Source organism: Uloborus diversus, chromosome 2, assembly GCF_026930045.1.
Source record: "Uloborus diversus isolate 005 chromosome 2, Udiv.v.3.1, whole genome shotgun sequence".
Taxonomy (NCBI): Eukaryota; Metazoa; Arthropoda; class Arachnida; order Araneae; family Uloboridae; genus Uloborus; species Uloborus diversus.
The window spans coordinates 123,747,068-123,764,401 of NC_072732.1; the positions used below are offsets into that span (position 1 = coordinate 123,747,068).

Sequence of the window (17,334 nt, forward strand, 5' to 3'; positions counted from 1 at the left end):
TATATTAGAGCCAGTCATCGCGATAAGGTAACGGAAAAACTGAAAAATTCCTATTTTGGAGAGCTAAAAGCGAAACACTCTTAATTGAGAAATTCCTACTTGAGTCTATTCGAAGGGTTCAAGACGCGAAAGCACGCGATATTGTGGGCAGAGGTCTGGTTCTCCTTTTATAATTGGGTCATGGGCAGGACGAGGGGAACTGCATACTCTGCCAGATGGACTGGTTTTTGACTAGAAGAAGAAAAAAAAATATCATCTCTACGTCTACCACCACCCTTCAGTTGACTTAACCTGAACCACAAGTAGTAACATTAAAAAATCTTTTCTAGTCTCGTGCTTTTGCGTCGTCGAACGGACCTTTGAAAGTCAGGTCACGTTTCCTCATAGAGGAAGAGGTTTCGTTTCGATAAAAATGGAAAGCTGATATTCTATGAGATCGACCATTTAAATCGCAGAGAAATGAATCGAAAAATGTTTTGGAACAGACAAAAAACTTCTTATCAGCCCGTCAAGAAAGCCTACTTTTTTCTTTCGGAAATATTTTGGTAACATGGAAGAGCATTTATTTTGTTATAGCCCCGTCATTTCTATTTTTCTCCACATGGGGGGAGAGGAGGGATTTGAGTTACGCATTATCTTCGCTAACTAGTTACCGTATGGTAAATAGACGGAGATATGGATCCATGAAATACATTTTAACAACATTATTTTCTCTTTTTTAAAACATAAAATAATAATTTAAGGGAGAAAATAATAAAATTAAATATCAATTGTGATATTAATGTGCTGACCAGGTGAAACCTTCGTATGGCTGAAAAATGGCTTTAAAGGGCAATTGAAATGAAGAGTCATTTTTCAAATTTTAGTTTAAATTAGAAACATGTGTTTACCAATAGGGAAATGTGGGACAGCGTGAAATGGTTAAGTTAACTTACTTTATTCAAAATGCACAAATAGCAAAATAGTTCTGGAAATTACCGTACATAAAGAAAGAACAATGTATTTTACAATAAACCTTCATGAAGCATTCTTTTTTATTTTTGATAGTAAATTTTTACCTCCAAAAAAAAAGGTGGTAATTCTTTTTTCATGGGGCAATGTGAAAAATGAAATATTTTTCTAATAAATATTTTTTTCAATCATTAAAGATATTTTTGATAAAATAAATGAGTAAATAAAGGAATTTATGAATAAATGAAATAATAAACGAACGCATAAATAAATAAAGAAATCAATGACTGATAAAAAATAAATGAGTAACTAAAATGGTGAATGAATGAATAAATAAGGTAATTATTAAATGAAGAAATGTAAATGAACTAATTAATAAATGAATTTGTAAGTGGTTTGATAAAAGACTGAATAAGTAAGTGAACTAAACTATTTCACTTTACCCCACCCACTTTGCCCCGCTTGCACTTGTCTAACTGTACAAAGCATTTAAAATACAAATGAGCTAAATTTTAATCAAAAGAAAACTGCATCGAATATTAGTAGGTCTCGATTAATATTTCAAATGTTACAGACAGGAACTTTATCATTTAATAATACCAAAATTTATTTTTGACTTGCTACAAATATTACAATATGAGTATCCCCTTTTGAAAATTGCTTGTATTATCACATGCTTTGATTTTCATAGGTAATTTTTTCTTGACTGGAATAGATTACACATGTAGTAAAAATATTACTTGATAGGTGGCACTAGCAGCAGAGTAAATATTTCACCATTTCACTTTTCCCCACATTCTCCTACGTACTGAAAAAGTAAGTATTCAGTGTCATAGGTATTGTCACCAGTAACTACTCGCATTTAAGATCAAAGAACTTTTATTTTCAATCATATTAAAAATGTAACGAAAAAGAATTGTTCCTCTTTTACTCACAACACCTTTTAATTCTTTAATTTTGCAAGTTCTCTTTGTAATTTAGACAGAAAATCTCCATGTTATTTTACAGATAGAGTTTTGGAAAGACGTTTTCTCTTTCTTGTCATACACCAAGGAGAGTATATATAAAAAAAATCATTCAGTGAGACCTTAGCGAGTCTTGTGATTTTCAGGCAACGTAAATTCAACGGCAAACTTTTGGGTATTATGAAAGCAAAAGTTTTTCAAAAAAGATTTTACTCCGAATGAAAAGAAAGACAATTCAATGCAAATAGAAGAAAATGCTGTTTATTTTATACGAGAATAGATTAAAAAAAACTGAGTAACATTGACAGTGGTCATACGAATGAAAGTCCAATAGTCGATCACGTTTTGAAGTTGAACATTTCTGCTTGATTCTATTACGTTTCGTAAAAGTGTCTGTACCTTTATACAGCAGATTTTTTTTCAGTTACAATATTGTGTAGATTGAATACTCTGTTCGTCTTAAAGATAAAAAAAAAAATTTCATAAATCTAAAAGAATTATCCAAAGAGTTTTCCACCTCCAGTTCAGTCACTTTCTATGCCGGGCTGATGAGTGCTAATAAGCACGAAACTGCAGTCCTCGGCTGGAATGACTGAGCTGGCTTTGTATTTCATGTATTTCTGCTTTAGCCCTGGCTATAGAGCGGTAAGTTACTGAAATTAATATACTGTACTAAACATTTTGTCTTTTTTTATAGATTCAACTCGCTCAACGAAGCCAGAAAATCAATTGACCTTCCAAAAAAACGGGGTGCCTTCCCCCGCCGCTAGTCTTGAGGCCACCACCTCTCCGCGGGGGAAGTCTTCGGATTCTGGTGAACCATCAATAGCTGAGGACATAAATTATTCGTCAAAGGAAGAAGAGTATTTTTGTGAAACAGCAGTTCCTGATTCCTCTGCAAGAGAAAAATGTCCTAAAGACCTCAATACAGTGTCGGAAAACTTTAACTGTAACTCCGAATCTTTCAAAGGCAGACAGAACTCAAATCAGCAAATGAATGATACCGCAGAAACTGAGGTGCATTCGAATCCATCTGATGTATTTGCGGAAAGAAAACACAATCTTCTCGAAGATTTTACTAAGAAAATTCAATCTTCCAATGATAAAAATTCCATGAATGATACTTCTGTTCTCACTTTGGGAAATGGCACTGATAATAGGGTGGAAAATAGAAACAGCAATCAAAACACATCCATTACTTGTACTATTATTACAAATCATGAACAACTAAATCGAAAAAACAATAGTGAGTCCCAAGAACTGTTTCACAACACCGTAAACGTCAGTAATTCAAAGGTAAACATAATTTTAAAAATTGATTTTTTGTTCTTACGTATTTTATTTTTTTAATTTAAAACAAGTATAACAATAAAGATTAATAATTTCCCGTATTTTTGTACCAGTATTATCGTATGTCATCAATAATTTCAGAGGAATGTAAAATATTTAAAAAAATAATAGTGATGCTTTCATACGTACACTGACTGCCAAATTTAAGCACAAAAACAAAAATTTTAATTTATCGAAACCGATATGAATCGGAAAAGCTACAATTTACTGCTGCAATGGTAAAGTTAGTGGTACAATAAGTGATGACTGCTTAGCTTTTAGAAGTAAGTGCAATTTATCTTTTTTTTTCTTTTTTTTTTTTTTTTGTTCAGAGCAAACATAAAAAGAAGTATTCATGATTTTCTGTGAAATGATGAATATTTGATAAATTTCTTGAACTTTTTGAACTATGAAAAATTTGCTCCAAAAGTATGTACGAAAAACTCTTAATGATACTCTGTGTTTGAATGAGGTAATTTATTATTCTGAACACAGCTTTTAGCGAAGTTTTCTTTCGATCTTCTACTTTTTTTAATCACTAATTAATTTGTGTACTCCAGAGAAGTTCTTTTCCTAAAAGTAGCGAAGTAGCGACTACATATCAAAAGTAGTTCGTAGTTGCTGCATTTTGAAAAAGACACTTGTAGTTCACTTCAAAAAAAATGTACTTTTTTTCCAACCACAGGCTTAGGTTTAAATATTACGAGACAGTAAGGTAGCCAAAACCTAAGCAGGGAAGGGCTTGGTCATAACCACCGTTTTAAATATTAACATACTAGGATTGTCAATAGGACTTAAGCCAAAGGTTTAACACCCAACCTTTTCCTCCTTCTCTTTATTCTTTTTATGAAGCAATGAAATGAGATTCCACGTACGTGGACTTCATGGCTGAAGAGGTTAACTATATTTAATCTTTTATTGGTGAGGTGGAGTGTCTTACGCACCTGAATCGAACTTTTGCATTCAAAAGTTTTGTAATAAAGATTCGAGTTAGGTTAGCCTCATCGAATTTCCTCTAAGGTTGTATGTAAAAATGTAGATAAAGATTGTACAAACACAACGGTAAGGGATTGTATACGCAAAAATGGGCAAACCATAGGGTTTTCGCTGTTTGAAGTTTGAATAATTGAGAAATTCTGCAGATTTTCTGCATGTATCTTCAAATTAAAGAAGACATTTTGCATAAAATCTGAAAAATCTCTCAAAATTGCTAAGAATTCTTAGCAATTTTGTAAAAGTATCGCATAATCTTTTTCTTTCAAAAACGTCGAGTTTTGAGCCTATAAGCGTCATTTATAAAAAAAATTAAGATTATCTTCTAATTTGAAAAATCTAAAAAAAAAAAAAAAAAAAGCAGATGTTAATTTTTGAAACATCCAATCGCGACAAGCCTATGATTTGTACTTTTTTGCATAGAGAACCTGATACCATCGTGTTTGCAGTATTTTATTCTACAGTTTTGTTCATAACATATGAGGAATCTCGATGAGGGTAGGTCGACCTATAAGTCGAATCATAGGTAATAAGGCTTAATGTGGTGTTGCTACACACAATATTTACACAAATAAACACAGCACAATTCTCGATAACTCGAAGTCCCAAGGGGTCGGCTATAACCTTCTAGTTACTGGAAGTTCGAGTTATGGTAAGCTGTCAAAGCCTTCTCAAGAGTTTAGGGGGTGATGAAAACATTGAGCTAAAGGAATATTCGAGTTAAAAGGCTTTGAGTTATCGCGAGTTGACTGACAAAAATCATAATCAGTAACGTGATTGTAAACATTGGGAAACTTTCAACTTTAGATAAGAGAATTAGACGGTTGTGGTCGGTCACATACACCTAAACATCAGCACTTATGCTACAAAAATATTACTTCACCAGTAAAGGGATAAGGGACTTCCCGAAACATAATCTGAAATGAAACCTAAGTAACATGACAGCTGGATTACGAAACGTTACTCAGAAGCCAAACAAATGAATGAAGATATCAGGAATCTTGAACAGATTCAGTTAAACATGTACACGAACTGGAAAATGATCATTAAAAAGAAAGAAGGACATGAAATGTTTATTAGCAGCTTAAGATATTGCAGGATGGGGTACAGTAAAACTATATTTGAAACTTTTATTTCCCACCTGCAAAAACGCACAGAACTTTGAAGGGGTAAAAGATAGTATTTCAAAATTTAAATTCGGTACTCTATTAGGAAAACTAAAATATTTTTTCAATAATAAAGTAATTTTTAGGAAAAAATTTACTTTTTAACAGTAGCAAATAATACTAAATATCTATTGCATTTTATGGTTAGGTAGTTCTTTTAATTCGTTTAATTATTTTTTAGTTTCGTTATCTTTTACTTTATGTTCAGTAAACTGTATTTTTGATAATACAGTTTACGGAAGTAATGCAAGATATTAAATTTTTAACACCCATCGTCGACTTCATTCGGGGTCCAAATTTTTTAATTTAATTTTTTTTTATATTACTATGTAATAAAACACAATCTAAGTACATTTCTTATTTTTAAATTTTGTTGAGCAAAATTGTTTTAAGTAACAGAAACAAAGAAAGCCTATGTACAGAGCATTGATATTGCTTTTATAGCTTTTTTGGTGAAGGTTTGTTTAGAAATTCGTGCATTGATTGCATTAAATAAATTCCCTTTTTACAGTATTACACTATTATGTGTTCGATATTAATGCAATTTTTAACGCTAAATATGGAGTTATACGAGCCCCATCGTTTCATTTTAAACTGTGTATTAACAAAATTGTTTCTTTTGCATTGTAACTATTCTGCAGAAAACAATGATCAGCAAAAGTATAACTTTAAAACAGATTATTCTCTAAACATTTCGAAATTTTTTTAGCTATCCAGTTAAAAATAAATAACTGCATAGTTTGTTCCTTAGAACATATTTTAAAGAAAAAAAGTAAAGAAGTTTTTCAAAAAATAATAATAATTATTATTATAATAATAAAGAATGATAAATTCAGTTATAACCAGCAAAATTTTTATTGCGACAATGTAATAAAGTTTTTTTTTTAAATATTCCTAAATTGTTATAAATAATCCTGTTAATATAAGAAAAAAATTGCATGTTTTCCGTTTCCCGAAGCACGTATTAAAAAAAAAATGGGGAAATTCTTCTAGAAGAATTAGGTATTAAAACTTTTTTTTTTAAGTGATTGACTATGAATTATGGATTTTTTTAAATTTCATGCACACCAGAAAGTGATTTTTATTGACATCTCCCTTTTGCAGGGTTCTGAAATCCAATCGTCAGATGAAGAAGACATTCCTGTACCAGATGTTGAAGGACCTTTGTACAGTAACCTGCTCTATGTTCCACGAAAGTCTCCATCTCCTCCACCGTTACCTAACACTTTACCTCCTCTTCCTCCAAAAAGAATGACATCAACGCTCAGCATCCCAATTAGAACAAAAGAACCGAAGTTGGAAGGATTGTACGACGTTGTTCCTCTCCCCCGTACGAACGATGACAATAGAACCATCTACGAGTCTCGAAGGTATAGCGACACCGGAGCCACTGTGGTTACCATCTCTAGTGGTATTGTTGATGAACCTATTTATGCTTCAGTTGGTGGAGAGGCTATTTATGAGGAGTTGCCGGAATGGAGAGGGTCCTCAATGGATTTATCTGGTAAATATTTTATTTGGAACTAGCGGTACCCGCACGGCCTTGCCCATAGTGGAAAATTAAAAGCTCATTTGGTTCACCTGTATATTATGTATAGTTATGTATAATGGATGATGATATTCTAGCCAATATGCTATAGTAATTTGATCGTCCACGTTGTGGTAATTTACTCGTCCATGTTAGGATAATTTGCTCGCCCACTCTAAGATAACTTGTTCTTCCACGTTATGATAATTTACTCGTCCACGTTACGATAACTTGTTCGTCGGTGCAGAGGAATTAAATCCAAAATAAAATCATAGAAAAAGAAAAAAATCACATTTTCAAAAAATCGCTCCGAGGTCCACACTTCCATGCTACAAACTAATTTTGCGCCAAGTTTCATACAAAATTGGCCTAACGATCCAGACGCTATGCGCGTTACAAATATCCAGACATCGGAACATCCAGACTTTCAGCTTTATTATTAGTAACTTGTGGTACCCGCACGACTTTGCCCGTAGTAGAAAATTAAAAGATCTTTTGGTACGCCTGTATATTTACAAGTAATGCATGGTGGATTTCTCGCCAACTGGCTTGCCCATGTTACGGTTCCACGTTATGATAACTTGGCAATTTACTCGTCCATCTTATGATAATTTTGCTTCGGAAAATGTTCTTAAAATTGGAATAAAAAAATTAACAAAATCGAATTTTCGAAAAATTGTTTCGAGGTGCACACCCATATGCTACAAACTAATTTTGTGCCAAGTTTAATAAAAATCGTCCGAACGGTCTAGGCGCTATGTGCGTCATAGACATCCAGACAGACTTTCATAGTAAAGAAGATAAAGAAGTTAAGATTCATTATACTCTAATAATGGTATGAAAGATAACTAGCAAAATCAGTTACACGCTTTCACTGATTAACAATTTCGTCTATTCTACAGACCCGGTAATTCATGGACAATAAGCTATTATCGATACATTTTCTTGTCTCTTTTAGTGCAACAGAAAATTGTGTCAATAATAGAAAAATTAAAAATCCAGAGACTTTTTATACTCATTTCACTAATCAGATCAGCGTTCCTAAGGATACTATTAGAAGATTTTTCACCGACGATTGGCTTCATGGTGTTTTTTTTTTTTTTTTTTCATTTCATTCGCTACTGGGGAAAAAAAATTTTTTTAACGCTTCTCGAAATAATTTGAAGAATTTGAAGCTGGAACATCTATTATTTTCCTTCATGTTTCAACAAAAAAGTCCTTTTAATTACTTAAGTACAAATATGACATGAAAATACAGAATAAAAAGGAGAGCAAGGAAAAAAATTGACTTATTGGTGGTTATTTTGAAATTTGATTTTAAATTTTGAGCATTATTTATACTATTTTCGTGAGAATGACTTGGAATCAGATTGAAAGTAATGAAAATTTATCAAAAGAAAACAAAAGAATGAAGAAAATGTCGACTAATGTAGACACTGTTTAATATATTTTAATTTTAACGTTTGACATTTGATCGAACACTTTAAATAACTCGATCTTTTATCAGAAATTCCGTGCATCATTTATGAAATCTGTTTGCATTTAAAGCATATTTTTAATCAAGTTAATTCTCACTCAAAAGTTTCGTGGAAATAATCCAATTTAGTTATTGGTAATGTATGACCAGGAGATATTGCTACGATTGTTCTTCTTGGCGAAAAAATGCTCCTTGATATTTTTAGAGGGATGTAATTCGTCACGGATGATAAAATATACGAAAAAAAAACCACGCAGTGATCATTTCCATCAAGTACTGAAATTTTGAGGATGAAGTGAGAAATGGCAGGTTACTACTTTTTGCGAGATATTTTGAGTTTAAACAATAAAATGTTTACCATTTTGTCGTCTTATGTCTATCTTTATATAACGGTGCAGCTGTGGATGAAAAGTAGATTATCCTACTCAGTAAAAGTAATAAAATCCCTAGCTCCTTGCCTCGTTCTGTTAGAATTCCTGCTTTCGTCCAATAGCTGGATACGACTATTTGCAAAAACACCAGCATAGAATTGTAGTGAAGGTTTCGCATTGTTGTCCTATATGCCACCAGGATAATATGGACGGTGAACATCTCAGCAACTGCGCCATTGTTTTTAATGACAACTGTAAAGGGCACTAAATTTCATGAACATTTTTATACCTCTCCACTTTCTACTGGGCTGCTCATGGATTAATAGCAGAAATGCCGCAGACGGACGAAGGATTAAAAAAAATGTTTTTTATAGTTTAACTCATTTAAAAATTTTAACCATAAAATTGTTTTATATTATTTTGTAGTTTACGTAAACACATATAAATAAATAGAAATAATATAAAAACAATCAATTTCAAAAATTTCAACCGCATGTTTTTTTTTTTTTTTTTTTTTTTTTTTTTGAGCAATCACGATTGCTTATTGTTCTCATTTGACAGTCCTTGACGTTGTGGTTCCTTTTTCAGCTTGGACCAGCAGCACCACCGCCCACCGGCGGCGGCACGGCTGCTCTGGTACTGAGCACTGTCCGCCGGAATCCACTTCTGCTGGGTGGTGGCGTCCATGTCCTACACACGCATGCTCATACACCCTCGCCTACACGCGAGCGCCCTTACACACATACACAGGCCTACGTGCCTACGTGCACACACTTAAGCCTGCACACACACAACAATACACACATAACCACCGAGGAGGAGGGAATGCTTGGGGGGGGGGGAGCCATTTCTAGAAACAATAACTCTAATCAGTAGGGTCTTGTCGCAACACGTGATTGCGAAAAACATAATTTGAATTCAAAGTTTCAGAATTCAAATTAGAGTTGATTGGAGGAAGAGGGTCACAGGTTTTTTATTTATTTATTTTTTTTTTTTTAATGCAAAGCGTGAAAATACGCTTGCCTAAACTTTTTATGCATTGTTCCGATTTAGAACTCAGATTTAATGATTGACAGTGGCGCCGACTCCATGGGGCCTGAGGGGGCCCGAGCCCCCTCAAAAATATTTTTGAGGGGGCAGAGCCCCCCCAATAATCAAGAAAATTATTATTCATATTATGATTTCTAAACTCATAAATTTATCTTTTATTTTCCTTGTTTGAAGATAGTTTACCTTGTAAAATACATTCAGTAATGAGTTAAAACAAATAATTATTATGGTAGTAAGCAGGTTAACTGAAAACGAGTGGTGTGAATAATGATGGTGTTACGGTGCTGCAAGCACACTAAGAATTTGTCCCAGTGTGCGAACTTACGGGTCAAGTCTGTTGCTAGTGGGCAGCGCTGCGGCGCTCTTCTAAGTGTTGCTGATCTGGAAAAAATATATGAGGGTTTGATTTGTATATGAAATGGGAGGCGTGATAGTTTTAAATGCATTTGGGAATTGTGTTTAAAAGGAAAACCTTCACTAAATGATGATCCTTTCGCTTCCTCGGAATCGACGTATACCAAAGAAGTATGAAAATAACAAAGCCAGCTCACTGCACACTTTCAAAATCCCAAAGTAATACAAGGCAATGCATTGAAGTTTGTGAAATGGTACAATCTTGCATTATTGGGCGGTTTATATCAACTGGACTCACATAGGTCATTGCAGTGGAACAAGAGTGCTTGCTTTTATTAAACAAAAGTGAAACAAATTTTGAAAAATCAAGTGAGTTTTTCAAAAATGACCTAGACATGGAGAAACTGCATTTACGCTTGATTATGTCAGCCGATATCACTTATGAAAAGACAACTGGTCTTAAAAAACATGCGTTAATTAAATTACCTTTTTACAAAAATACTGTGCGTGTTTGTATTTATTTCCTTTTTTCAAAGCCAAAAAATATGCATCAGGCTTGTCGAGTTTTTGGGGTTCTAATGTTGATTAAATGACTTTAAAATGCTTTAAAAAAAACTTTGAAGCTCACTATTTTTAATCTCAAATTTAGAAAATTTCCCGCGGAAAGACATCCCCCCCTTCACAATATATATATATTTTTAAGTCGACATCTCTAGGAGTGCCCTTCCATGCAAGTCAAGTGCCCTACCTTTTTCAATGCCTCGCTACGGCACTGCACGGCTCCCCGTAGAAAAGAACAGAAAACTGTCTCTTTCTGAGACAAGTGACATGATCTAGTTGAACTAGAAAATTTGTATACCATTTTTTAGATTGTTTTACGTTAAAAACGCCATGTCACATTTGTTTGTTTAAATTAAACACTAGAAAATATGTAAATTGGCATTTTCAAGGTACAAAAATCCGATCTTTATTTGGGAGGGAGGGGGGGGGGGACCTCCATGGGATTGCATAACCACCTAAACCCCCGGTGATGTCTAGCCCCCTCAATATTTTTTGCAAGTCGGCGCCTCTGATGATTGAACATAGATATTTTTACCGCCGCCACCTGCAAAAAAACACGCTTATAGAGGCGTTCAAAATGTTTCTGTTAAGACCACATATATTTTTCAATTAAAGGGAGGAAGAGTTCCAAATTTACTGACAGATTTACTCATCAATAAAATCCCCTCTCCCGTAATATATTACAATACACTGTTACACTGTTAGTTCTTTTTTTTTTTTTTTCATTTTTCCATCTATGTCAGCGACATATTGTGTCGTACGGGTACGTATCATCTGAATTTTCATTTTATACTATGGGAAGCTATGCTATATTTTTGCAATCTGAAAATTCTCGAATTTTATTTTAGAGATGCGATATCCACTAAAGTTTCCCCATTTTTCAAATCAACCACTGTAATGTATTTTACCACAAGGTAATGATTTTGTTTTCGTAGACAGTTTTGAAAAAAAAAATACATTGCTTTTTTTTCCTTTCTGTTTTTCCAGTTTCGATGAATCCGTTTGGTGTTCACCGTCGTTCTTTCTTTGAAGGCGCATCGAAAGCTGAAATTCTCAAGTTCCTAGAAGTTGCTAAGGAAAGAGTGGTCGACAATTTAGAGGACGACATTTTGGATGAAGATGAAGATGAAATTTCCCAAACGAAGGTAAACTATTCAAAAGGAAAACCCAAGAATATGTTGTTAATTATTGTTTTAAAAAACATTGTTATTTATTTATTTGTGAATGACGGTTGAAATATCTTTTTTGTTTCTCATAGTAAAAATAAATTTCTTATAAATTACATGCGCTACACAATGTTTTCCTAGTCGAATTTTATAACTCCTGGAACTTTAGTAATACCTTAGCTCTTCTATATTACATTTTTAAAAATGGTCTTTTGATGTGAATCAGGTATACGCGCACCTAGAAAGTCAGGGAAAATCATGGATTTCAGCCATGATCGAAAATGGTCGTAAAGATACATAAATTTCAAAAAAATTCATGACTGTTTATGTCAGATGTTTATATTAATATGAATACGGTATTTTTTCAAATTCGCATTTCATTAATATAAAAGGATAAGTAAAAACCGGTATAAACTAGTGATGTTCCGAATATCCGTATCCGCGTATATCCGAGGGAAAATAAAGATCCGTATCCGTATCCGTTACTTTTTTGACGGATCTGAATCGGATCTTTTCTATTCTAAAGATTCTTAAATATTTGAATAAAAGACTCTAAAATTCCGTTTAAATTAGGTTTTAATCCATATTTAAATTATAAGGAACCATTTCAGAAGCCAATTTCTACCCTATTCCCCCCCCCCGCCTCAAAAAGAATGGGGTAATAAGTTTTAAAAGTGTATCTGTGTGTCTATTTGTGTCATTGGAGCTGCTAAACAGATGAACCGATTTTGATAGTTCTTTTTTCATTCCAAACGTGACTTGATCGAAAGTGTTCTTAGCTTGGCCTCGTTTTTGTGAAACTTTAATTACCGGAGATATTAATTAAAAAGCCGACTCTTATACACCAGACATCATAGTTTTTCTTTTTTTAGAGAACTTTTTCCTTAACTGTCGTCTAGATGATTTTTCGGTTCCTAGTAAATTGTTGAGATTCCAAATTTAAAGAAAATTCCTTTACTGCCTTTTCGTAATGTCAAATATATTCCAACACAAGATTTGCAAACACAATCAGGGGGCCAGATACTGTCATTTTTATCCTTATTCATTATTGCCATTTTTATAGGATTACTCAAGCGCAGGGTCATCCGGAACTATCGTTTTTGGGAGTAGATAGGTTCGCAATTTTCCGAATGAATCTCAGAATTTGATCGAATGATAAAATATAAGCATGCACACTAGGGTGGTTCAAAAATACATGTAAAAACAACTTTTTCCTAGATAACGGGACACCCTTCAATATTTTAAAACTTGTGCATAGTAATATACTGGAAGAATTGTAGCTTCCTATATATATATTTCAACTAAAAGAGGATACTCAACCCCCTCCCTCAAACTTCATAAGTATAGGGAGGAGGGTTAAAGAATAAATTAAACTGAAAAAAAAAAAAACCATATTATAACATACACTAGTAATATGCATATACATTGTAATAAAATAATTATTTACAAAAAAACAGCTGAGGAAATTAAATGTTTCTAACTTTGTGGCATTTTCTATACTACGGCTAATGTTAAATTAACTGGTCACTGAGCACCCTCTTAAAATTTGAGTAATAAGCTAAAACTTTTACAGCATAATAATATTAGAAAGTCTAAAAAAAAAAAATAGGGGGTGTCCTGGACTCTAGCTGGAAAAAAGTTTTTTTGAACCACCCTAATGCATACATATCATACATACATACCATCTGATGAGAAAGAACATTAGCCATCATTAAACGAGCTGATGTGTGCATCACATGACTTCTTTTTACTCCAATTTAATATCATTTTCTAATTATTGTCAGTTTTAATGTGATTCAATAGTTTACTCTCTAAATATCACCAGCAGTGGCCAAATTGAAACCAGATTTTAAAAAAACCCGCCAAATTTGTCGCCAAGTTGGCGACAAAACTTGGTGACCAAAAGACTGGCGATATATCGCCAAGTGTCCGCCAAATTATAACACCACTTGAGTATACATCGAAATTAACAATGATTTACCCCAAAAAGGTGCAAAAGACTCCTTTAGAAACACCGGAATGCAACCAAAAGGGGAGGTGCACAACTAGACCCCACTAGGTGTCTACGTACCAAATTTCAACTTTCTAGAACATACCGTTCTTGAGGTAAGCGACATACATACGCACACCCGCATATACGCACATACATACATACGTACATACGGACGTCACGAGAAAAGTCGTTGTAATTAACTCGGGGAATGTCAAAATGGATACTTCGTGTTTTATACGTGGTCGGGTTGAAAAAAAAAACTCGACATTAATTCGGGGGTGAGCAAAAGAGAAATTAAGGCCGAATTTTGAGTGAAAATTTTTTCGCGAATACAATACTTCCTTTTTTGTAAAGGGAAGTAAAAAAAATTTTGAAAAAGAAAAAAAAATAGGTGTTGCAATATTGTCTCCAAACTGCAAATGTTCCGAATCATCAATAAAATTTGCGAGTTAGAAACATTTTTGGGAGGTTCCAGCGACCTCCCGTGACCTCCCATCAGGGTTCTCCTGCCCAAGCGAAGCAAATATGCATTTTCGACGACCTAAGAAATGTTTTTTTTTTCTACAATTTGTGAGCAAATCGTCGTCTCAAAGCAACTGTAGGATATCTTACTGTTGTTATTGAGATTAGATGTCTTACTGTTGCCCTGAGGTGATGGCATATTCAGAGCAAGCATACAAAAACTGTTTGAATTGCTTACACAGCACCTTTTCGAATGCTCATTTTCACGGCAGCAGAAAGAGTATAATTTTGTAAAATAAAATAATATTATTTATCAAACGGAACCTGTTATTATTTTCTTGGTTTCGTGAAAAGTTTCTACAGAAAGTAAAAGCTTTTTTTTAAATTTATTTATTTTTTATTTTATTTTCAGAATGTGCGGAACAATCCTATTCGAATTAGCAGCATCAGTAGCTCCAGTGATTCAAGTACAATCAGCAGCAACAGCAGCACTAGTCGATCTGGCAACAGTAGCGATGAAAACACTCCAGTCAAAGTAAGTGTTTTTAAGAATATTGACATTGTAATAATTATTTGAAATTGCATAAAACTGCAAGCATTAAATCCTGAAATTAAACAACATTAAAATATTTTCCGTTATTTTATTAATCAACTTACTTCCAACATTTTGGCGCCCCCCCCCCCTCTTAAAAAAATCCCTTCCACAATACCATGGATTAGAAAAATGCGTGAAATGTGAAATACCTAAGCTGTTACATTAACCAAAACTAGTTACTAATATAGCGTTGAGAACAACGTTTTTTTTCCCCCATTATAAATTATTTCCGTATAAAGATTTTCGTGTACTTCTAGCGTTTTTTATTGTTGCGAATAGTTTTATTTTATAAACATAAATTTTCTCTGAAAAGAGTAACACGAGTTTTTTTCCTCCAGTTTAGCAAATTTTTAGACTTTCATTTAAATATCAGACACAAGAATTTTGAAAAAATATTTCAAGTACGCTTACATTTATTCATTGATTCACAGTTTTTATTTTAGTTCTTTTCTTTTTTACTAAAATGTACTTAAACATTTAAAATGGCACAAAGTTAACCCACTTCACTCCAAATTGACTCCAAATCGTTATCCCTTGATCGTTACTCCAAATGACTGTACTTTTGATTTTTCAATGAATGATATCTGAAAATATTTTATTTTTTAATTCTTTCACAAAACTTAGGCAAATAGACCGTTCGGAACTGTTGAAATAGAAAGAACCGATAGTGGTGTTGGAAGCGAAACTGGGAAACCGATAGTGGCACGTAGACATCACCGATCGGATGCCGTGGAGGAATTGTGCGCAGACTGTGATGAACAAATGGAGGAAAACGGCAACTCCGACAATAGTCACTGCTGCCCTCTAGTGTGCAAGAAGTGCGATAAAAAAAGATCTGAAAGGAAAGAGATTGTCACAGAGATCGTCGAGACGGAATTCAAATACGGCAAAGATCTTGAAATAATTAGAGAGGTAAGAGAAAACTTTCAATAGTATTATAGTATTTCATGCAATGAAACACTACATCACTAAAAATATAAAACATTCATTGTCAATAAAGGGAAATTTTGCAATTTTGAAGCTCCTGACGACACGTGAAGAACTTAGAAGCAAAGGGGTATAAGTGCCAAAATTAAAAATTTGTAGATGACTTGAACGTAGAGTCGTCTGAGAGCAACGTTAGGATATCTTACTGCCATTAAGGGCTTCGATATCTTGCTGTTGCTCTGAGGCGACGGTACAAGAAACTCTCATCTGCTTCAGGCATTGGCGTCGTCAGCTGAAATTTATTGGGGGGGACCATTCTGACTATCATTTTCAAGTTGCATTAAGAAAAACTCGTGTATGTATGTATATATATATATATATATATATATAATATATATATATATATATATATATAATGGGTTTACATTTAATGCAATATTTTAAACGGGTACATCTTGATTCACATAATTACACAATAAGAAAAAAAAAATTAAATACCGACAAATACATTTTTTCTAGAATGCACATGGGATACGAATATCCGTGCTATTTTTTTTGTGATCAATTTCGTCCAAGATGTTTTTGTGAATGTAGCATAAAGCAACATGATTCAACCGCTTTTGTGTCTTAGTTGACCTTAGATACCATTTCAACTTTCTCAGCGCACTGAAGCTTCTTTCAACTTTACACGACGAAGGGCGGCACACCAAGAGTAGCCGCACCAAATTTTCAACATTTTGAAACAGTAGACAATTGAATCAACCGTTCTTAATGAATGAAATCAGTAAAAACGAAATCCAGCTTTATTGAATCAGCCGCTTTATGGAATCAAAGCTGTTCAGAACAAAATGTGACTCATATAAGCCGTGACAACTGTATAATTAAATTTTTATATTACATAGTGATAAACCCTGCAGCTCTAAGTTCTTGGCACAAGTTGGATTCAAAGGAGTTTAATTTGATGTTTTTTAATTAAAAAAATTAAAGTATATAATTCACCGTTATGACATTCACGAACCTACGAAAAACACAACTACAAAAATAAAATAAGACACAAATAATTTAGCTCTCATAATATCATATTTTAATAATGCTACCTTTTAAAGTATTTTCTTAATTTTTTCAGGATTTTTGTAACAAATGCACCAGAATTTTGCTTTTTTGTTGAATCCTCCATACACTCAATACATATGAAACCAAAAAACAACAAAAACCATGCCCATGTTATTTCATTAATTTCTAATTTCTCAAAATCAGCAGGGAAAGTGCCCCTCCTGATCCTCTTTAAGTGATAGGCCTGCCTTGAGAGGCACACCTCACAGATTGAAAAGTACTGGCCTACACAGAGAACAAACAGCATTTGGTGTATAATTGAATTCTGATCTGCGGACGATGAGGAAGAGATAGAGAAATGAACTGTTTTTTTCTGACACGTGACAATAAGTT

At 33.5% G+C, this 17,334-nt stretch overlaps 1 protein-coding gene across 1 annotated transcript in view; it reads left to right on the plus strand.

Annotated features, from left to right (window-relative positions):
• Window positions 1-2,647: 2,647 nt before the first annotated feature.
• The window catches only part of LOC129216023 (myosin-M heavy chain-like), a 58,838-nt gene continuing 44,151 nt past the window's right edge, over window positions 2,648-17,334 (plus strand). Inside the window, exons 1-5 of the mRNA XM_054850166.1 lie at window positions 2,648-3,212; window positions 6,509-6,908; window positions 11,733-11,890; window positions 14,779-14,901; window positions 15,586-15,873. Of these exons, the coding sequence (XP_054706141.1) occupies window positions 2,910-3,212; window positions 6,509-6,908; window positions 11,733-11,890; window positions 14,779-14,901; window positions 15,586-15,873 (1,272 nt within the window). The 5' untranslated portion in view covers window positions 2,648-2,909. The remainder of the gene's footprint in view (window positions 3,213-6,508; window positions 6,909-11,732; window positions 11,891-14,778; window positions 14,902-15,585; window positions 15,874-17,334) is intronic.